We start from the raw sequence: 22,347 nt of genomic DNA, 5'->3' as shown, positions 1-22,347 counted from the left end.
ACATCTGTCTCTCCCTTTTTCCCTATCACTCTTCCTTTAAAATAAATATTCTTTAAAGGGCACCAAAAAAATACAATGAAAAGTAAGTCAAACACTTCTTGTGTAAAATAGCAACTTGAACACACATTTTTTATACTTCCTCCTACGAATGCACTGAAATGATTTCTTAGAGGATAAACCCACAAGGACAAAGACAAGAAAAAGGGGAAATAAAAAATGCAATAGAAATGTGGGGAGGAAATGGACACATAATACCTGACTTGGTGCACTGAGAAATGGCATCCTGAGCGGGCCAGGAGAGCTGAGGCGCAGCCACGTGTATTGCAGCAGGCCTGGGGTCAGCGGCATGGGGTAGACAGAGCCACAGGGGTGCCAGGAACAGGAAGGTGGGTGGAGGTTCTCCTAGGAAGCCACCACGCAGTCACACCCCCTTACTCTGCACAGGCAGCTGCCCCTCTCAGAGCCAGGCCGGAGACCAGCGTTGATGCTGCAGAAGGTCTTGGGAATGTCAAGCCTGCCTTTTCTGAACACAGGCATTTAGTGCGAGGTGATGTAATAAATGTTGAAGCTGCCAGCCTTTTTACTCAAGTCAGTTCCCAGAATACAGCCCACTGGGCTCCTGTATCTTCCGAGCAGGAGTGTAGACAAAACTTCCGGAGGGTAAAGAGTTAAGATGTCCCCAGTGATGTGGCCCAGCCGAATCATCTTCCGGTGAAGCCCATAGTCCTATACCCACAGCCCAGGGCTATGGAGTGCCCCACACTCAAATATGAGTGGAAGCCCAGGATCACCAGGCCCTGGACAAAAGCCTTGAATGTGGAACACAGAACACATACACACCTTCAGAAGCAGGGCTGGGAACAGAGGGAAGCAGCGTGAAGGAAACTGGCAACTTGAAGAGCAGAAGACTTAGCACAAATGAAAGAACTCTTAAGAGGTTAACTGAACATGCTGCATTCTTGAAATAAAAACAGGATGTCCTCTCATTTTTTAAAAAGAGTAAACAAGAAAGGACCAAGAGAAATGAAACATATGAAAAGCTTAGGACAGGGGCCGCAGTAGTGGCACAGCAGGTTAAGCTGCCACATCCCATGTGAGCGCTTGTACTGGTCTGGGTTGCTCCACTTTCAATCCAGGTCCCTGCTAATGGCCTGGGAAGGCATGGAAGACAGCCCAAGTGCTTGGACCCCTGCACCAACATGGAAGACCAGGATGGAGTTCCAGGCTCCTGGCTTCAGTCTGGCCTGGCCCTGGCCACTTCAGCCACTTGAGGAGTGAACCACCAGACAAAAGATCAATCCATCAATCAATCAATCTCTCTCTCTCTCTTTCTTTCTTCTCTCTTTCTCTTTTCCTCTTTTTCTCTCTTCCCCTCCCCCTCCCCCCCTCCATCTCCTCCCTCTCCCCTTTCCCTGTAACTCTCAAATATTTTTAAAAGAGAAGAACTTGGGACCTAAATCTGAGCATATATTCTGTTTCTTTCTTGGACAAGACATGAACTATAAGCTAGAAAAGAAGGTAAGAAAAGCTAAGGACCTGGTTAGGAGATTTACATCCAAATAGTATAGGAATTGTAGAGAGAAAAAAGAAAATGAAGAAACTGAGGAAGCTTTCCCTGACCTAAACAACAGTGGTGTTCAGATCGAAAGGGGCCCACTCGGTGCCCTGATGAATGAGCTTCAGTGAACCACACTATTAATGTCATCGCGAAATTTCAGAGCATTAGACAAAGATCTTACAAGTTTCTAGAGGAGGCATTTAAAAAATAAATGCACAAATAAAAAGCTTTTTGGATAGATTCAAGAATGAAAATCACACCAGACTTCTTCGCACTGACGACGTAAGAAGACCACGCTGAGCTGGGTGCGCTGGCACAGCAGGTTAAGCCACCGCTTGCGATGCTGGTGCCCCGTATCTGTTTCTGATCCAGCTTCCTGCAAATGCACCTGGGAGGCTGCTGGTGACAGCCAAGTGCTTGGGTCCCTGCCACCCATGTGGGAGACCCAGATGGAGTTCCTGGCTCCTGACTTCAGCCTGGTCCGGCCCCAGCTCTTGTGGGCATTTAAGGGGTAAAACATGGATGGGAGTTCTTTTCCCTCCCCTTTCTGTCTGTATTTCAAATAGACAAATAAATACATAAATCTTTTTAAAAAAAAATGTCCTGAGATAAATAATTTCAATTCAAACTCTAGGCCTAAAAACATTCTCAGAAATTATTAAAGGTCACTGCCATACAGGCCTTTCAGGGAGCTACTAGTAAGTACAAGACCTTCAGGGGCCGGTGCTGTGGCGTAGTGGGCTAAGCCTTCAGCTGCAATGCCAGCATCCCATATGAGTGCCAGTTTGGGTCCCAGCTGCTCCTCTTTCAATCAGGCTCTCTGCTCTGGCCTGAGAAAGCAGTAGAAGATGGCCCAAGTCCCTGGGCCCCTGTACCCACAGGGGAGATCTGGAGGAAGCACCTAGCTCTTGGCTTTAGATCAGCCCATTTCTGGCCGTTTGGGGAGTGAACCAGCAAATGGAAGACCTTTCTCTCTCTTTCCCTCCCTCTCTGTAACTCTGCCTCTCAAATAAATATTTTTTTAAAAAAAGATCTTCAAACATTCATTAAAAAATATTATGGGAAAAACTATACATGGACTTCAAATTTTGCACCACAGTAAACATTTTATTATTTCATTTCCATGAATGTTTTTGAAGTAACCTCATAAGCTTGACCACAACCAAGGGAGTCAACCAAGAAAATGAAAAACACAAAACATGGGGCCATGGGGATCCACCCTACGTGGAAGTGGAAGTGAAAGGGCATCTCCAGGATGACAGTGATGGTTTCCATGGGGCCACAGCAGGGCACCCATGGTGGACAGCAGAGGGCTGTCTACCAGCAGACGCCTCTAGAGTCATGAAAGGGCACCACAAGGTAACAGCAGGCACTCCAAGGGTAACATTGAAGGGCCGTCATAGAGTAACAGCTATGGATCAGACCTGGGGAGCCCCCGTTTCCAGACCGTAGTAGGTCAGAAGTCTTTGGAGAGAGACATGTATAAAAAGACGTTGCTGGAATACCTAATGCATAAGAACACATTGAGAGGAGAATGACAATTACAATTGAGAGGGGGAAACTATGGAATACAGGGTGAGCACCTTTAATTCAAACATCTGAACCCCAAATGTTCTGAATCTGAAACTTTCTGAGTGCTAACATCATACTCAAAAACTTTCACATTTCAGATTTCAAATTTTTGGATTAGGGATGGTCGAATGGTCAAGTCTATGGAAATAAATATTCCAGACTCCAAAATCTGAAATAGTTCTGGTCCCAAGCATTTTGGATAAAGGATATTTATCCTGTATGATGCAAATGAAGGAAAAGGGAAAGGCTGTGTTAACACGACAGTTTTCCCAGGGAGAAAAGTAGTTAAAGCATGCTACATTACATGCTGTATCTCTGAATAGCATTTTCTTGATCAAACTAACAAAAACATTTATTAGCAAAAGTTGTTCTTTAAGGAGGGGACTTGAAAATGGGTATCTGTGGTGGCAGCCGACGGGGAGAAGGTAGAGCTAAATTCTCATTTTCCAAAGTAGGAAGACAGCAGATAATCCGTGGGACTGGAAAATCAAGGAACACAGTACTATAAGTGTGTTATTTAGAGATACAGAGGTAAATTCTCAGAAAACCTAACTAAAGGAGTAGGAAATAGTTGCTTCTGGGAGATGAGGGTCAGAAAGGGCCATTTATTTTATCAAGCCTCAGACAACCAGTTGACTCTTTAAATTGTGTGTCCCTGTGACTTTAATGAAAATAAAAATAGAATTTCAAGAAGGCACTGGCAGAACAATGAGGCTGTAACAGCACTTGCAATATAAAAGGAAGCTGCCAGAGAAAAACCTCTTTCAAGGTTCTGTGGCCTCGCAGCCTCAGACGGCCTGGGCACGCAGGATCCCTCTGCCCCCCGCTTGTCTTTCCATCTCGGCCCCACCTTAATGATAGAAGCACCGACACAGTGGTGACATTGCAGAAGCCTGTGACCTGACTTTTTTCTCTGCAGGATAACTGAAGGATGAGTGGTTTGTTGAAAAACGCAATTCTGAGCATTTTGGTCTACCACAAACCAGAGGAGATGGCAGAGGTGCCATCTAAATGGGTTTGGGTCACACACAAAGCATCCCGAGGCCCCTTTGTGGGGTGAGTTCTAATGCTGCCCTGGTTTGCAAAGCAAAGCCACAGCGCACACATCTGGGGAGCGGGAGAAGAGCTGCCTCTCTCTGCTTTCCTGCTGCTCGGAAGCCTGGATGAGGGACAGGACGCCGACGGGCACCTTCCTTTGGAAGCTGCAACACAGAGTGTGTTGGCTGAATCATCTCCCCTGCCCCTGCCGGCGGGAGCCATGGAGGCTGCTTTTCTGAGCTGAGGCCCTGCCGTGTGCTGCCGGAATGTGGCTGGGACAGCCAGAGCCTCGGGCCCAAAGGCACCGTGTCATTAGTGTTGGTCTGGAGCCCGGGCTTTGGAACCAAACTGAGATGAAGTCTTGACTTTTGCTGTTTACCATCTGCATGAGGCTCTGAGCAAATGGCTTCACTTCCCTGAGCCTCTGTTTTTAATTCTGTAAAATGGGGACAGTGCTAGTACCTAGCTTGTAAGATTAAATAATACTCAAGGTTTGTGTTCTTAGAGTGCCTCTGTCACGTGTTAGCTCTACCTGACTGTCCTAATACCTAGGTTGGAAAAGCCCCTGAATCTGAGCCTCAGCACCCTCATGTGTAAAATGGGAATAATGCTGCGCCCCCAGAGATCGCTGTGAACATTCTGTGAGCTGAGTGTACAAATTGCTCTGCCCAGCAATATGGCAACTAGCGAGAGCTCAGTGCATGAAGGTACAGAAGCCTACCCCTTATCTGGGGATACCTAAGAACCCCAGTGGATGCCTGAAACTGTGAAAAGTACCAAATCCAGTATATATGCTGTGTTTTTTTTCCTATACGCATATGCCAGTGATAACATATCAATATATTGTAATAAAATTACCAACATCACTAATCTTGCATTAGGGAACCATCATTCAGTAAACCAAACGTAACTCTAACACAACACTGCAATACCACGTCAGTCCATCTGATCATCAAAGACAGCTCCTAGGTGACTAATCGGAGGGTAGCACATACTATGTGGATAGGCTGGGCAAAGGAAGGGTTCATGCCCCAGGAAGGACAGCAGGAGATTGCGTTCCACTACTCAGAACAGCACATGACTTAAATTTAGGACTTGTGTATTTCTGGAACTTTCCATTTAATATTTGCAGACTGTGGTGAACTAAAACCGTAGACATCGAAACCACAGACTAGCAGGGACTACTGTAATGACTACTTACCTTCTTGCCCATTTCCACAGCCTCTGTCCTAATGCAACCCAGCTTTCCTTTTGCCTGGCCAAACAGCTTGTCTGGACACCCTGAAATTCTCTCTTCCTTTCTGCTAAAGCTTCTACAGTGACCAGAACGATTTCTCATAAACACTGCTTTTATCATCTTCCAGCCCTGCCGAGGAACACGCTGTGGTTCGAAGATCAAAACACTCTGCCTGTTTAAACTTTGACACTGCTGCCCCCTCCTCTTCCTCCTGTCTGTCCAGGCAGACGGCTCCTTCGTCTGCTGCCTTTGCAAGGCCACTGTGTGCTGTGCCTTGTCGCAGACCCCTCCCCAGCTTCCCTTGTAAGCGCATCCCTGATTATAAGGATTAATTACCAATGAATCCCTTTTCCATCCACGAACCTCACCTGACACCTTCACGGCTCATCACTCCTTCATGGCTGGTTTTGGCAGCCCTTTGTGCTATAGCCCGCACTGGTCTCGTGTGGTCTCAAGTCCACTTCTGTGGCCCCCAAAGCCCCAGGGTATAGTGGGAAGGAACTTGAGGCTCTGGAGGTCTGAGAGATTTGGATTCAAACCTTAGTTCTGCCACCGATTGGCAGAGAGACCTTGGGAACGTGATGTGACCTTTCAGTGCCCTTGCTAAATAGTGTCATTATTCCCAGTTTAAAATGAGGGCCTCATGAGGTAAGATAGAGATAGTTTACATGAATCCTTTAGTGACTCACCTGGTGTCTAGCTGCTTCCCTTTTTGTTTTCTTCCTCCTGTTGTTTCCTATACGTGTGGTTTGATGCTTTGTTCCAATGCACGCTCCTTGGGTGCAGGGCCAGGATGCTTGGTTTGCATAGTGATCCCTCCTTGGCAGCCATCAGCTGCCCGGGGATGCCGTGGGCCCACATATCGCTGTTCAAAACAATACAGGGTTGGTGCCACGGCTCACTAGGCTAATCCTCCCCTGTGGCACCGGCACCCCGGGTTCTAGTCCTGGTTGGGGCGTTGGGTTCTGTCCTGGTTGCTCCTCTTCCAGTCCAGCTCTTTGCTGTGGCCCGGGAAGGCAGTGGAGGATGGCCCAAGTGCTTGGGCCCTGCACCCACATGGGAGACCAGGAGGAAGCACCTGGCTCCTGGCTTCTATCGGCACAGCGCGCCAGCCATGGCGGCCATTTCGGGGGTAAACCAACAGAAGGAAGACCGTTCTCTCTGTCTCTCTCTCTCTCAGTCTAACTCTGCCTGTCAAAAAAAAAAAAAAAACAAAAACAAAACAAAACAAAAAAAACAGATCTGTTTCTTGGTCAGCCTGCAGGTACATTATGGATTCATAGGGCAAACTCTTCTCAGCCTAGTTGCCCAGCAAGCTGGGCCCTCTTATTTCACTGGCCAAAGAAAGTCACATATCCGAGGGTAACTTTGAAGAGGCCAGGCAAGTCTGTTCCTGTTACATATTTGGAAAGACAAAGATTCAGACTATTTGGCAACCACCTAATGCCCACTATAACCTGCAAGCCCTCCCCAGTGCCTCGTACCTGAAGATTCCTGTTTGAAGCCTGGTGTCACTGCTGGGTCTGTAGTTCTCTCCCAGGCACCTGGAGTCTTGGTTTGATCCAGTCCTGTTCTCCATGGGTTCATGGTTTCCCAACTGCAGCCCACAAGATTTGCCACAAACCCAGCATGAATCCAGTTTTCTGAAGACACACACATACCTCCAAGCAGTAAGACCCATGGAGAAGGAAGACTTACCCTGTCTGCAGTTAGGACCAATATTCAGGACCCCTGGGTCTCTAGAGTTCCATCAGCCTTGACTCATTCATTCATTCACTTTGTAAATATTGTATTTCTCAAAACTTGCCATGTGCCAAGGACTATTTGTCAACAATACAGTGACAACCAAGATGCAGCCCCTGCTGGCTCAGACTTACAGTCAAGCAGAGAAGGCAATAGATTGAAATGGTTCTGAGAAAGAGCTGTGGAGTCCAAAGTAGCCACCTGGGCTTACGTCACTTCCTGGCAACCTTGGCAAGTTCTTAAGCCTGTCTGTGCCTCAGTTTTACCATCTGTAAGATGGGAGTGGTAACCATACTTCCAGGATAGGGCTATTATAAAAAGGAAATGAGATAGGTAGTTCATATAAAGCATCTCATAAAGGTGTTGGCTTAAGGAAAGCCCTTGGTAAATATTAGCCACCAGTGCTATTGCCATCATTAGTAGTATTTAGAATGAATGGTGGTAGGAATGGCAAGACATTGAGCATTTTCCTTTAAGAATCACATCAAAGATATTGTTTGCATTCCATGTTAGTCCGTCAGAGCCTGTTTGTTTTTTTTTTTTTTTGTTTTTTTTTTGTGGACCTGAGGCACAATGTGAATGCCACGGTCACAGCCACCTCTCACCCTGTTTATAACATTCAGCGTCCCCTAATCCCCCATTATTGGCTATTTATGTTGCTCCAGCTGATCTTCTATTGTGCCCTGAAGTCTTTCCATCTAATCCCTTTTGGACGTTCAAGTAGCTTTTCCTTATTAAGCTCAAGTGTATGGAAAGAGCAGCCAAGTCGGAATTGTTTTAAAAGAGAGAGAGAATGGCTCATAGCTCTGAAAGCCAGGCTCATGGTGTGCAAAACAGCTCTTGATCCATCAGGTCAGTGCCTGGGTCATCATTCTTAAGGAAAAACATATGGAGAGTCCCTCTGTGGCTCCCTTCCTCTGTCACCCAGGCCACATGCCCAAGCAGTGCCAGGTAGGCACCACGGCAAGACGGACTGGGTAGCCAGAGGCATACTCCTGTTAATACATGTGTGTAAAGTACATGTGTGAGTGCGTGAGTGTGTGTCTACTATTTAGGACCAGTGAGTGGGACTGACACCGTGGTACAGCAGGTTAAGCTGCCACCTGCAATGCTGGCATCCCATATTGGAGAGCCGGTGCGAGTACCAGCTGCTCCACTTTGGATCCAGTTCCTTGCTAATGTGCCTGAGGTGGGGGCAGGTGGTGGCAGCAGAAAATGGCCCAAGTTCCTGGGTCCTGCCACCCTTGTGGGAGATCCAGATTGAATTCTAGGCTCCTGGCTTCGGCCTGGCCCAGCCCAGACCATTTTGGTCATTTTGGGAGTGAACCAAAGACAGAAGATCTCTGTCTCTGTCTCTCTCTCTATCTCTCTGTCACTCTGCTTTTCAGATAAATATCTTTTTTAAAAAATAACCAGAAAGTAAGGAAAGGGAAGTTATCCTCTACTATTGTCCATTAGTCAAATGTCACCTAATCAAAGATGTCCCTAGGCCACCCTTTACCAAAATACCCACCCCAAAAGGGGGGAAAAAAAAAAGTCCACTCCATCCAAAAAACTGGCCTAATTAAATGCTGACAGATGGCTGCTCTGTTTCACAGCTGCCTGGTAGCTGGGTCTGCTTCTAAACTCTGGCAGAAATAGGATACATCTGGCTTCTAGGAGTTATTTAATATCTTTGGCCTGAGCCAGGAATGGTAGAAATGGTAGAAAATGTATTCTTTTCTTACTTCAAGACACAAGGGAGTTGGAAAAAGTACATTTTTCTCCCTCCTGATTTTAACATGATCAGAAGGAAAGAGAGAGAAAGAGGGCAAGTGCACGGACAGCCTTGAAACATCCCTTTGCATTCCGTCTGTTGGGCCACGCAGTCGTCAGGGTGTGGGGAGTTGTGCAGGCTTTGGAATGGGGTGGCCGCTGAGCCGTTTAACCATATCAGGTGCTTAATGAAGTGAGGCCCCACCTCATCGGTATTCAGGGTGGCACCAGCATCACAGCCGCTAATCCTGAAACAATAAACTCTAAGGAAGGCTTTATTTCTTGGTTTGAGGTGAATGGAGCAGCCTGAATTACTCCAGTTTTATCTCCTGCCTTAACCTGAAATGATGCCAGCGTGTTGGGTTTTACCCCGGAGAATTTGTATCATGTGAAAAACTTAAATCAGGTCTGTCTGCCGCTACGCAGGGTCCTAATCCGTTAAATATTTCTAGCTAACAATGCTCACGGGGCCCTTTAGCTCCACACACAGTCGTGTTCTGCTAAGACCATGCATATATAACTACCCCTGCCTGCTTTTTTTTTTTAAGGGAAAAATCAATAATCCCCCATGCCTACATGGTTTTTCCCAAATCCCCCATGCAACTCACAGAGCACTTGGCATGTCTTAACCTAAGCAGTAGCTCCCACTCTGTTCTTTAGGGTCTGGCTCTTTGGCTGTGGGCTTGGGAAGCTTTCACATGAAGAATTGTCTTTCTCTTTGATTAGCCACTTAAGAGGAGCCAGAACCCTTGGCTTTATCAAGTTATAGGAACTTGAGCCCAGAGTTGGGGCTGTAGAATGTCAAGAGAATGGCATTGAACCCTGCCAGTTGCCTACGCCCTTCAACTTTCAGGAAAATTAAAAGCACTGGGACTTGAGTGAACCTTGTGTGGGGCATTTATCTTTAGAGGCAAGCTTTGCTGTCTGAAAAAGAATATTTCTTCCCAGGAAACCCTGGTGTTTTCAGAATGACCCCATTTATTCTGATGGTTTATACCTAGGGGAGTGGTTTTTGTATTTCTCTTTATCCACAAATGGAGATGAGTTTAAAGCCCTAAGATCTTAGATCTCAGCCAGAACTCTCTAAGTGTGAGCTGTGGCCATCTTTGGACCTGCATTTGCTGTGGTCAATGTTATTATTAGCACCACCATTGCTAGAATGGTACAGAACTACACACACACACAAATCAGAGCAGATCCACTATGGCTCCCGTTCTTATGGAGGAAGGCAGATGCTAAGTAAAACATGGAACTAAACTGTAACAGCTGTGTTGGAAGAAGGGTAACTACAAGTGTTCCTCACCTGATGATGGGGCCACAGCCTGAAAACCCATCGTTAAGTTGAAAATGTTGAGTCAGAAAGGGCTGGCGTTGTGGCACAGTGGGTTAATCTGCCTGCATCACCAGCATCCCATATGAGCACTGGTTGGAGCCTTGGTTGCTCCGCTTCCTATCCAGCTCCCTGCTAATGTGCCAGGGAAAGCAGTGGCAGATGATCCAAGTACTTAGGACCCTCCCACCTGGGTAGGAGAACCCAGATGAAGTTCATGGCTGTTGGCTTTGGTCTGGCTCAGCCCCAGCTCTTGAGGCCACTGGGGGAATGAACAGCAGATTGAAGATCTCTCTGTCTCTCCCTCTCTCTCTGGAATTCTGCCTTTCAAGTAAGTAAAATAAAATTTTTTTTTTTTTTTTTCAAAAGAGGGGTCAGCGTTGTGGCATAGCAGGTTAAGCCTCTGCCTGTGATGCTGACATTCCATATGGGTGCTGGTTCGAGGCCCGGCTACCCCACTTCTGATCCAGCTCCTTGCTCATGCACCTGAGAAAGCAGCAGAAGATGACTCAAGTACTTGGGCCCCTGCACCCACGTGGGAAACCTGGAGGAAGTTCCTGGTTCCTGGCTTTAGCCTGGCCCAGCCCTGGCCATTGTGGTCATTTGGGGAGTAAATCAGTGAATAGAAGATATCTCTCTCTCTCCCCCTCCCTCCCTTCCTCCCACCTTCCCTCCCTCCTTCCCTCCCCCCTTCACTCCCTCCCTCCCTCTCTCTCTCTCTCACCCTCTCTCTCCCTCCCTCCCTCTCAAATAAATAAGGAAGAAAGGAGGGAAGGAAGGAAAGAGGAAAAGCAAAGCATTCGATACATTGAACCTGCCGAACACTCCAGCTTAGCCACGTGCCACCTCGCAGATGATTGGTTGTTTCTCCTTGTGACCTTGGGACTGACTGGGAGCTGTGCTCACTGCTGCCACCCAGCATCACAAGGGGGAATCCTGCTACTTCACTGGCCTGGGAAGAGATGCAAATTCTGCATTCCAAGGAAGGTTTCTGCTGAATGTGTATCACTTCACAGAATCATCAAGTTGAAGAATTGAACCGGCTGGCGCCGCGGCTCACTAGGCTAATCCTCTGCCTGCGGCGCCGGCACCCCGGGTTCTAGTCCCAGTCGGGGCGCCGGATTCTGTCCCAGTTGCTCCTCTTCCTGTCCAGCTTTCTGCTGTGGCCCGGGAGGGCAGTGGAGGATGGCCCAGGTCCTTGGGCCCTGCACCCTCATGGGAGACCAGGAGAAGCACCTGGCTCCTGGCTTTGGATTAGCGCAGTACGCCAGCTGCAGCGGCCACTGGAGGGTGAACCAACGGAAAAAGGAAGACCTTTCTCTCTGTCTCTCTCTCTCTCTCTCACTGTCCACTCTGTCAAAAAAAAAAAAAAAAAAAAAAAAAGAATTGAACCAACATAAGTCAGAGACCATCTGTAGTTCCAAGTGAACACAGGCAAGGGGAATTGTCCCCATCAGGAAGACCATAGAAGGCTTCCATGAGTGGATGATGAACCCTGGGGGTGGAGGTTGGGGTGGGGGAGTCATTCACTCATGGCCAAGTTAATTACTGAAGGACCAAGGCCTTTTGCACACACCCCATGTCAGATCACCTGGGTTTGATTCCCAGCCCTGGCTCCTAACTCCACCTACATGCTGATGCAGACCTGGGGAGGCAGTGGTGATGGCTCAAATAATTGTCACCCATGGGGAAGACTTTGATTGGGTTCCTGGCTCCTGGCTTCACCGTGGCCCAGCCCCAGCTACTGTTGCAGTCATTTGGGGATCAGAGCTCACTTGCTGTCTCTCCTCAACAATATTAAAAATAATTAACAGAGAAAATACAACAAAATCACCCATAATCTAGCCATCCCATGATAGCCATGTCACTACATACCGTTACTCATCTTTTTTATGAGTGAATTGAAACACATGCACATGTTTTCTCATCAATGGAAATGGCCCCCTGCTCTTGGAAAACAGACTCTTCACCGAAGTGCTCTCCGGCCCTGAGCAGATGATGCAGCTGCCGGCAGTCAGGGCCGACTTCCTGAGAGCCAGAGCTGCCCTGGGCCTTCCGGCTCCATCTGTCACCGCCCTGCCACCCCTCCCCCCGCCTCCCCAGGAAGCTGGACGTTTCCGCACCTGTGAGCAGGCTTCCATTTCTCTGCAAGGCTGCCGTATGGCACCCAGGCTCCCCACTGTGCACTCTCCTGACCCGGACAGAGTGTGGCTGGATACAAGCACCTAATCTGAGTTGGTGACCCATGTTTATGAGCTTATCTAGAACCTTGGGAGGGCCTGGTTGCACATTTGGATGGCAGGCTTATCCACAGGTGCATCATCCTACCTTTGAAAAAAACCCCTGATGTTCCTGGAGCCTAAATTCTGAAGGATCCCTGTTAAGGAACCTGCCCCTGGAGGAAGAGGAGAGTCCTGAAGAGTACTGAGGCTTAGTCGCTAAAGTCGCTGTAAAGGAGATGCTTTTATGGACTGAAAAAGAAATGAGTGGCTTTGTGCTCTGTGAATCGGCTTTCTACCTCTTTCTCCTCCCCTTCCACTCAATAACAGTTGATTCATTCTTCTGTGGTATGATTGAAGACATATCTGCTCTCACAGTAAGGGCTGCTATTAGCATTATGTTAGGAATAGCAGGTGAATTCGGTTCCCACTACAGTAGTCCTCCCTTGTCCTCAGAGAGTACCTCCCAAGACCCCCAGTGAATGCCTGGAACCCCCCATAGTTCTGAATACTGTAATCTAATGCCTTTTCCTTCTTAATTAAGCACTTACCACACCCTGTGGCCACAACTTTTGGTGTTTGAAGTGTGTGGCAAAACTAGTACACGTTTCTTTTCCCTTCCTCGTAGTTTCAAACATGAAAGATGGATTCTTTACAAAAAAAAAAAAAAAGATTTATTTATTTATGTGAAAGAGTTAGAGAAAGAGAATGCTTTCATCCACTGGTTCACTCCCCAAATGGCAGCAACAGCCTGAGCTGGGCCACTTCAAAGCCAGGATCCAGGAGCTTATTCCTGCTTCCCCATGCTGTTATCAGGGAGCTGGATCAGAAGTGGAACAGCCAGAACTCAAACCAGTGCCCCTATGGGATGCTGACACTGCAGGCAGAGGCTTAATCTATGCCACAGTGCTGGCCCAGAAAGATCGATTCTTACGATTGATCTTAGCAAGCTCAACACAGATTTTTTTTTCTTACTAGGTTGAACGCTTTCACCTTTCCACTTTACAGAAGCATTTTATGTTATATGCAAATTGCTGGCATCACTACTCTTGTATCAGGGACCTTATTAAGTAAAAGAAGAATGACTTGAACACAAGCACTGCAATACCACCATGGTGGATCTTATAACCAAGATCACTACCAGGTGACTAATGGGTGGGTAGCATATATGGCATGGACACGCTGAACAAAGGGATGAGTCACATCCCGGAAACAGAACAACATGAGTTTTCTTCACACCACGCAAAATGGCCTGCAGTTGAAAACGTAGGAGTCATTTTATTTCTGGAATTTTCCGTTTAATATTTTTACATCAAATTATTTTGAGTAGCTAAAACTGAAGAAAGCAAAACCATGAGGGAGGGGAGACTACTGTGTCCATGTCTGCGTATACCTGTACAGATGCGTATCATGACTGGTTCTAGGTGAGTTGACAGCAGCTGCTTAGCATGGACTAAGCTTCAGCCAGTTAATAGTAGCCTTCCCAGCTTCCTTGGTGTTACAAAATCCTCTCTTCTCCCTCTTTTTTTTTTTTTTTTTTTAAAGATTTATTTATTTGAAAGAGTTCCACAGAGAGAGAGAGAGACAAAGAGAGGTCTTCCATCCAATGGTTCACTCCCCAGTTGGCCACAGTGGCCGGAGCTGTGCCGATCCGAAGCCAAGAGGGTCTCCCACGTGGGTGCAGGGGCCCAAGGACTTGAGCCATCTTCTACTGCTATCCCAGGTCACAGCAGAGAGCTGGATTGGAAGTGGAGTGACCGGGTCTTGAACTGGCGCCCATATGGGATGCCGGCACTGCAGGCCAGGGCTTTAACCCTCTGTGCTACAGCGCCGGCCCTTCTTCTCCCTCTTGACTTGGTGTTTTCACTTACCTTCTCCTTTATACTCTCATGGCTTAACCTCAAATCACTCCAGAATATATTAAGGAAAGTAATCAAGATCATTCAATAAAACGGTGGGACAATGTCTTAGTCTACTCAGACTGCATTTAAAAAAATAGCGTAGACTGGATGGCTTAAACAACAGAAATTTCTTTCTGCCAGTTCTGGAAACCAGAAGTCCAAGATCAAGGTACCAGCCAGTTCTGTCCCGAGTGAAGGCCTTCCAGGCTCATGTGTCACCACCTTCTCACAGTGCGTGCAGGCAGAGAGAAACTTAGAAGCTTTCTGCTATCTCCTCTTGTGGGGACACTAATCCCATCATGAGGGCTCCGCTGTCTTGACCTCTTCTAATTCTAATTAGCTCCCCAAGGCCCCATCTCAAATACCATCCCTTTGGAGGTTAGGGATTCAACATGTGAATGGGGGTGGGGGCTGACTGTTCAGTCCATCACAAGCAGGCTGCAGGACTCAGGGTTAAGAACACATGTTACCCAGAGACCCTGGCTAGCAGAAGATAATTGTGAAGGGCACCCAGAGCGAGAGAGAGGGGCAGCATGGTGCAGTGGAAAGAGTGTGCTACCAGGAGCCAGCCCTGCCGCTCACCAGTTGTGTGGCGGAGATCTGTCATCTCTCTGACCTTGCCTTTCCTTCTCCATAAAAGTGGGGCTGATGACCCTCACGCCGCAGAGTGGACGGAAATATTCTTCACTCACTCAGTCGGTAAATAGCTCTGGCTTCAATGATTGTCTGCTACGTGGCGGATACTATTAGGTACTAAAATTAAATGACACTCATGCCTGTGACTAAAATCAAGCACACGGTGGCCATTCGGCATAGCAGTTAAGATGCCGCCTGGGACAGCGCATCCTGTCGCAGTGCCTGGTTCGAGTCCCAGCTGCTCTCCTGATTGCAGCTTCCTGCTGATGTGCAGCCTGGGAGGAAGCAGGTGCGCAGGCGCTTGGGTCATTGCCACGCAGGTGGGAGACCTGGATTGAATTCCTGGCTTCTGGCTTCAAGCCTGGCCCAGCCCCAGCTGTTGCTGACATTTGAAAAGTGAACTCTGGGAGATGTCTCTTCTCTCTGTCACTCTGCCTTCCAAATGAAACAAACACAAAAATAGAGTTGAATGCAGTACAGGGTAGGCACTTGATGACTATTTCCTTCCTCATCCCATGCAAAACCAGGAAGATTCCAGAAACAGGAGTAGTGCGAGTGACTAAAATAGAAGAACTGTGGGAACAGGATGCAGAGACAGAGTGGGAAGAAAGAAGTGTTTCCTTATTGTTTGCTAAGCAGAAAAGTGAAGTTTTTTGTGTGCAGTTAAATCCTGAAAATGGGCACCAGGAGAGATCTTTGAGGGAAGAAGTGGGATGGGGTGAGCAGGCCATTGGCAGGCCCCCTCTCTGCCCATCAAAGTCTTTGTCGCTAGAGCAGAAAATAGAGCTGTGACTTCTGACCTGTTATTACAGTTTGACATGTAGAGCCCTGTGCGCCGGTTAGAAGTAATCACCTTGCATTTTGAATGCATATCATAACTCTGAAAAACCAAGTTTGCCATAAGGGTTGGCAGTAGAGTTTTTGTGTTGTGAGTTTGTTGGGGTTTTTTTTGTGTCCTTTAAATTAATTTTCAATTAGGTTTAGAAAGGACAAAGTGTAAAATTAACTAACTTGCAATTAATTTCAATGGTAATTATGCAAAAATTCTAGGCATGTGAAAGATGGGGAGCATGGAATAATTAGTTGTGGATTTTTTTCACTCCCATAATTACAGTGATGAATATGCATGAGGCCGTTGGGGAAAGGAAGGCACAGCAAGCAACTGTGTGTAATTAAACTTTGAGCTGGCTTAGCTCGGCAAGCCTGCATTGTGTTGTTGTTGCCTTGAACTGTTAGCAAAGTCCCTACAAAATAGCCCCCCAGAATATAAAGGAAGCAGTCACTGGTATCATTTTTTCTAGCTCTTCTTTTAATTGTGCAGACTGCTAGCTGCCTGGGACCTTAGGCATGGCTTGCGTCGTTGTCCAGAGTGTGGCCTGAACAATGTACTTTGCAGTACCCGGTTGATTGAGTTCAGCCTCTTGTCCAAGTCCCCTTCGTTGAGTGTTTTTTGAGGCATCCTTATCTGTGGTGCAGGATCCAGCAGGGCCGTCACCATCAGTGTGCTGACCTCTTGATATGTCCATTTGATAAGTCATTTGAGTCTCCGCTTTAGGCTGCCGGTGGAATTTATTGAACTTTCTAGCCTTTCTGTGTTCATCCTCTGACTACAGATGCATGTCCCAAGGGCTACCTGAGCCAATAAAGCAAGTCCACTGCCCCCTAACACACAGGAGCCATGAAGAACAACATGGCAGAGGTGGTGGTGACGGTGGTGCTGGGAGAGCAGCTGTGAATATCTGTGGGCTCCTAAGCTACTGGCTGGCTACAGTGCTGCATTCTTGACAACGACCAAATCTGATCCTCACGAGCACCTCATGGAATGGATGCTGTTGTCCCCCATTTTACAGATGAGGAAAACTGAGCCTCAGGAATTTAAATAACTTTGCAAGTTTACAGAGTTCGTAATGGGAGAGCCAAGAGTTGATCTTTCAACCTCTAGAGCCTGTGGTCTCTGCTGGATGTCACTGCATCATCTTCTCAACCTCTTTTTATGTCCATGGGTGATATTTAGATGCTTGCAAAGAATTTCCTAGAACTCCATAGCATAAAATTTGGGACACAGAGGTTGCATGACACTGTAATTGTGATGGGCTCTTGTTTCTGTTTACACAAAGCACTTTGTCTAAGATTCCCATTGTAGATGCAAAACCCCCAGGAAGCCGCTCCTCTTAGCCCGCTGTGTGAGGCCAAGTCCTCCAACCAGTGGCTGACTCTGATTGGTGAAGCCCTGGTGTGGAGGTCGGCAGGCACCCTGCGCATTGTATGTGATTCCTAACAGCAGGTACAGCTCACCAGAGGGCCTGGGATGGGCCCCGGTGAGTGCTGGTCCCACCGTGCTTTTCTAGTTCTCATTAAGCTCCATGGCTTTTAGTAAAAAGAAAAAAGAAAATCCATTGCAGACAAGCATTCTGCGATTAGCAGAACGGGGAAGAACCTCCCACCCGGGAAGCCATTTCCTCTTTCTGTGGGGCTGAGTCTGTCTGCGAGCAGACTTGCTGAAGTGAGGCGGAAGCACTTTGCGGTGCCCACGTCAGGCAATGCAGGGGCTCAGGCCACAACGTCCGCATAGCCTCTCACCAAAGACACAGCACTGCAAGCGGGCCAGGTGCTACCCCTTCGTGATGCTGTGTCAGAGACAGCATGGTGGGGATTGGGAAACTGAGGCCTGAGAAAGGGAGTGAGGCGGGAGCCAGACTGGTGCAGGCCCCACCCCCCACCCTCCACCCCCACCTCCCTGCTGAACTGCTGACCCTTGTCGTTTGGGGGTTTTCTTGTTTTCATTGGTGTTTCCTTTTCAGTGGTTACGGTTTCCTCTGGCTGTTGCATGTGCAAGGTTTCCCAAGGCTATCATTTCTTGATCACGACATTGCCGCTTGGGTGCTGACATCAGCACTGGCCCCCACAGCAGTCCCTTGAGAACCAAGGGTGATGGGCTCGATAGCCACCTATGCACACCCCAGCCCCAGTGCAGAGCCCCCTCCTCCCTCCAAGCCACCGCGTCTTCCTCCTGTTCATTTAGAAGTGACCTGAATTCTCTGGAACTAAGATTTGTATTTTGAAAGTTCAGCGGGGACTTAAGATCAATGTTCTGTTCATTTTGGATTTGCCTTACTCTTAATTCTAACAAGCCCTGTGAGTTAGAAGTTAATGCACCAGGGCTCCCTGCCATGGTCTCCATGGGCACGGGACATCCTCCTTCAGCTGGGTGCATGCACAGTCACCTGTCACAAGCATGAAAGCCCAGAGGCAGCGTGTGGCTTGGCCATTCATAAAGTGTCCTCTGTTCCTTTCCTTTGACCTTCAAAGGTGACCTTTGAGGAGTGGCACAGTCACGGGCTTCCCAAGGCTGGCCCTGTCATTGCTGTGGCCTCCAGTGCTACCCACATTGACGGGCTGTTCACACAGCATCCTTTACCCACAGAGAGACCAATGCGGGTGGAAATGGCACACGTGACAGCATCTTTAGCTTGAGACTTGGAGTAGAAGGATCGTCTGAACCAAAGGGAGCAGGAGAGTTAGCAACACTGCCTCTCATTCCCCCTCAATCTTTGTAGATCAAAAAGGAGTTAAGAGCTTGTTTATCTGCCATCAAACAAGACGCTTCAGCACAGCTCCAGTTTAGGCTCATACCGCTGAGACCACAAGGGAAGTTTCTAATCATGACTGATTACGAGTTTTCCTCCTGTGAAGCCAATGAAAAAATACAATTAGCCGAGCCTCCCTTTCTCTCCCTCATTTGCGTGTTCAATTAGTGCAATTGGACATAGATGCTGCTGCCAGAGGAGCTTCGCTGGGAAGCAGCGGCGGGGTGGGGGGAGTGGGGGGGTGGAAGCAGCCTCGGTCTCAGAAATGTTGAGTCGAATATTAATCAACAGGAATCTGGAAGTTCCTGCACCCTGGGTCTTTAGGATGGATTTTCTGTTGGTAGTAACAGCGGTGTCTCTTTGTTGCTCTGGATGGGAGAATCACCAGAAGGCACATTTGGTCGTATAGAAACAACAGCTTGAAGCCAGAGGCCATCAGCTTTTGGGCAGGAGTTATGTCTTATTTCCTCTAACTTGGAGATTGTAAGATTGGAGAGGAGAGTCCTAGGGAATCCAGAAAATACAGTCCTTGTTAGAGAAGGCAGCATTCATTGGCAAAATATTGAGTGGTGATAATCATGCTTAGAGCAGCCAATACTGTGTGCAGTGCGCAGTGGGGCTGTGCGTAGATCTAAGCCCATAGTTTAAGGCCTGCGATTACGTACTGGCTTTACAGATATCATCGAGTACCTAATATAGATGTGGAAAGCTGGGCTTAGCACTTGGAAGGGAGAGAGATAGATAACAAGCGTGACTGAGGTGAGACTCCATCCCTCCGGAAGTCGAATGTCTTCTGTATGGGAAGCTTGCTATGTCAGTAACTCTCCAACACCGGAGAGGGTGAGACATGCCATGACCGGATTCGGGGGCTGGGCGGTGGGAAGCCATAACAAAGAATGGTTATTTCTAGAAAGAGAGCTCAGTGAGGAAGCAGATGAGTGGCTCCTGGAGTCCTAAAAACTGGCCAAGTGTGGGCAAGAGGCCAAGACAACAGCAATCCTATAAGGGAGGGACTTCCAGAAAGAGTGGCCTGTAGAGCCCTGTAGCTGTCAGACCTCTTAGCTCTCCTAAAGGATGAATTTCTTTGTATCCTTTGCACACAATACCTCTGGCTCAAGATCTCTCATGAGGTGTTGGTCCTATTGTTGGCTGCAACTTTGATCTCACTAGAAGGCTTGAGAGGGTAAGGCCCTACAGCCAAACTCATGCACATGGTTGTTGGCAGGATGCAGTTCCTCCTGAATTGCTGGAATGAGTGCCTTCGCTGTCGTCGGCTGGAGGCCTATTGAGTTCCTTCCCACATGGACATCTCTGTAGCATGGTTCCCCTCATGGCCCTCAGAGCAGTGAGCAAGAGGAAGCCCTTCAGATGAAACATAAGCCACAGTCTCTTTATGACCTGATATTGGAAGTGACATCTCATTACTTCTGCTGCGTTCCATTCATTAGGATGAGAGAATGAGCCTGATGCTGACTGACAGGAGAGGGATCCCACAATGGCTTGAATCCCAGGAGGCAAGGGGGAGAGGAGGCCACCTTAGAGGTTGCCCACCACACCGTGAGGGGAGGTAAAGACCATGTGTGGGTCAGAGAGAGAGCATGCTGGGGTGGGGGCAGGGACACTCAGATGGAGCCTCATAGGCCTTTGTAAAGACTTTGGGTTTACTTTTGCAATTGCTTAAGTGTGAAATGACCCAGCTACAAGGGAAGACTATAATGGGAAAAGATTGGGAATAGGTCCTAAATGCCCATTACATTGATTCTGGATACATAGTGGCATCTCTGCACATGGCACACTCAGTGTCTAGCTATTAAAAACAGGTAGGTTGGAACTGGCATCATGGCATAGTGGGTAAAGCCGCTGCCTGCAATGGCGGCATCCTCTGGCACATGCCAGTTCACTTCCTGCCTGCTCCGGTTCCGATCCAGCTCCCTGCTAATGGCCTGAGAAAAGCAACAGAAGATGGCCCAAGTGCTTGGACCCCTGCACCCACGTGACAGACCTGGATGAAGCTCCTGGCTTCTGGCTTCAGCCTGGCCCAGTGCTGCCTGCTGCTACCATCTGAGGAGTGAGCCAGTGGATGCATGATCTCTCTCTCTCTCTCTGACTTCCAAATAACTAAATAAATCTATTAAAAAAAAAAAAAAAAAGGTGGGGTAATTTCAGGCCTAGGGCTGAGAAAGGCAAGCAAGATGAGCCTCAAGCATCCTCTGCCAGAAAGTGAATAGGTGGCGCAAAAAGGCAAAAGACACAGGATGTGTTGAAAGGTTACAGACGCCAACTTGGAAGAACAAACTGTAGCCAAAGTTGGAGCAACTTGGGCAACAAATTAAATAAAAACATCTTAGTCCTTTTGATTCTGCTGTAGCAAATGCTTGAGACAGGCTCATCTCTAAAGGACAGAAAGTCAGTTCTCACAGTTTTGGATGCCGGAAGTCTGAGATCAAGACACCAGTACATTGTGTGCCTGGCGAGGGCAACTCTTGCATACAAGGCAGTGCCTTATGGCCGTGTCCTCTGGAGGGGATGAATGCTGTGTCATCAAATGGCAGAAGGCAGAAAGGCAACCTCACTGAAAACCACACAAAGCGTCCCGTAGAAGGACCTTAACTCCACTCAGGAGAAGGGAGCCCTCATGACCTAATCACCCCCTAAAGGCTTCACTTCTTAAGACCACTGCATTGGCAACACCAGAATTTTGGAGGCGACACAGTCGAGCCATAGCAAACAGTGTTAGATTACAGCTTAGACATTAAAATATCCCTAAGTCCATCTGATACAAATAAATAAGAAACCAAGGGGTGGGGGGAGAAAGAGGAGGGGAGAGGAGAAGGAAGAGGAAGGGACAAATCTTTTCCTAAAATTCCAATTAGTGAAATGTAGAAGGAATGAATGGGGTAATTTGAAGGAAAAAAAATCCCCGTGAGAACCATGCAGTTAATAATTGCTGCGGGCAAGATCGGCGATGAATGCTGAAATTAGTGGGAGAAAGTTTAAGTGAAACAGGATATTTGCATGGTTTCAAAAAATCTCCCCCAAGATATTTATTAAAACTACAGAGGGGAAAATAGTAACTCCGCAGTGAAGTATCCTGGCAGGTGTCCCTTTCGCCCAGCGATCAAGGTCGAAACCTCCACTACCCCTGCCAGGTTACACCGAATATTCTCTGCAATTCTTTTCAGTGACATGCATCTGCTCCATGGTGAAGCCATAGCAGGAGAACCCTAACTGAGGAACATTCTACAAAGTAACTTCTCAGTCCTCTCCAAGCATTAAAGTCCTGAGGGCCTGAGGACCCATCAAAGGAGACACGTGCAATAGGGAAGCCTGGATCAGACGCTGGGGCAGGAAGAGAAGATTCTTGGGGAAAATGCTGCAATCTGAATAGAATTTTGGTAACTCAGTTAATGTTAATTGTTCCAAGATAAATTCTTAGTTTTGGCCTTCGTTCTGTGGTTAGGTAGGGGATTCGCCGTAGCAGAAGCTAAGTGAATGTTCGTGGGAATTCTCTGGACTATTTTTGCAACTCCTCTGTTTTAAATCTAAATTTATCTCCAAATAAAAAGTTATTAGAATTCGAAAAAAGAGGGAACCTGGCACATAGTAAGTGCTGTGTAGTTACTTATTAAATAGATAAAATGGTGTTTGGTTTAAAGAAAATGTGTACTGATGTGTTTCATTAAGCAAAAACACTAGGGTGTTGCTGTGTGTGTTAAAAGTATTGCCATTTGCTAATGTATGGCGAGAATGCATCTGGGTATCCACACATGA

The 22,347-nt window shown here is 47.5% G+C and overlaps 1 protein-coding gene across 5 annotated transcripts in view; it reads left to right on the top strand.

Annotated features, from left to right (window-relative positions):
- LDLRAD3 (low density lipoprotein receptor class A domain containing 3) overlaps nucleotides 1-22,347 on the top strand; it is a 259,920-nt gene that overhangs the window by 215,422 nt on the left and 22,151 nt on the right. Inside the window, exon 1 of one of the 5 annotated variants that reach the window (XM_089309627.1) lies at nucleotides 4,108-10,564. The exons of the other annotated variants lie outside the window; for them this stretch is intronic. Within the exon in view, the coding sequence (XP_089165753.1) occupies nucleotides 10,504-10,564 (61 nt within the window). The 5' untranslated portion in view covers nucleotides 4,108-10,503. Of the gene's footprint in view, nucleotides 1-4,107; nucleotides 10,565-22,347 lie in introns of those variants that run through there. 5 annotated transcript variants of the gene reach the window in all.

The sequence above is a fragment of the Oryctolagus cuniculus genome, chromosome 1 (assembly GCF_051225735.1).
Source record: "Oryctolagus cuniculus isolate XC-2025 breed Fujian yellow rabbit chromosome 1, ASM5122573v1, whole genome shotgun sequence".
Lineage (NCBI taxonomy): Eukaryota > Metazoa > Chordata > Mammalia > Lagomorpha > Leporidae > Oryctolagus > Oryctolagus cuniculus.
Note: the sequence above shows the minus strand (reverse complement) of the source record. Positions and strands in the feature narration are given on the sequence as shown.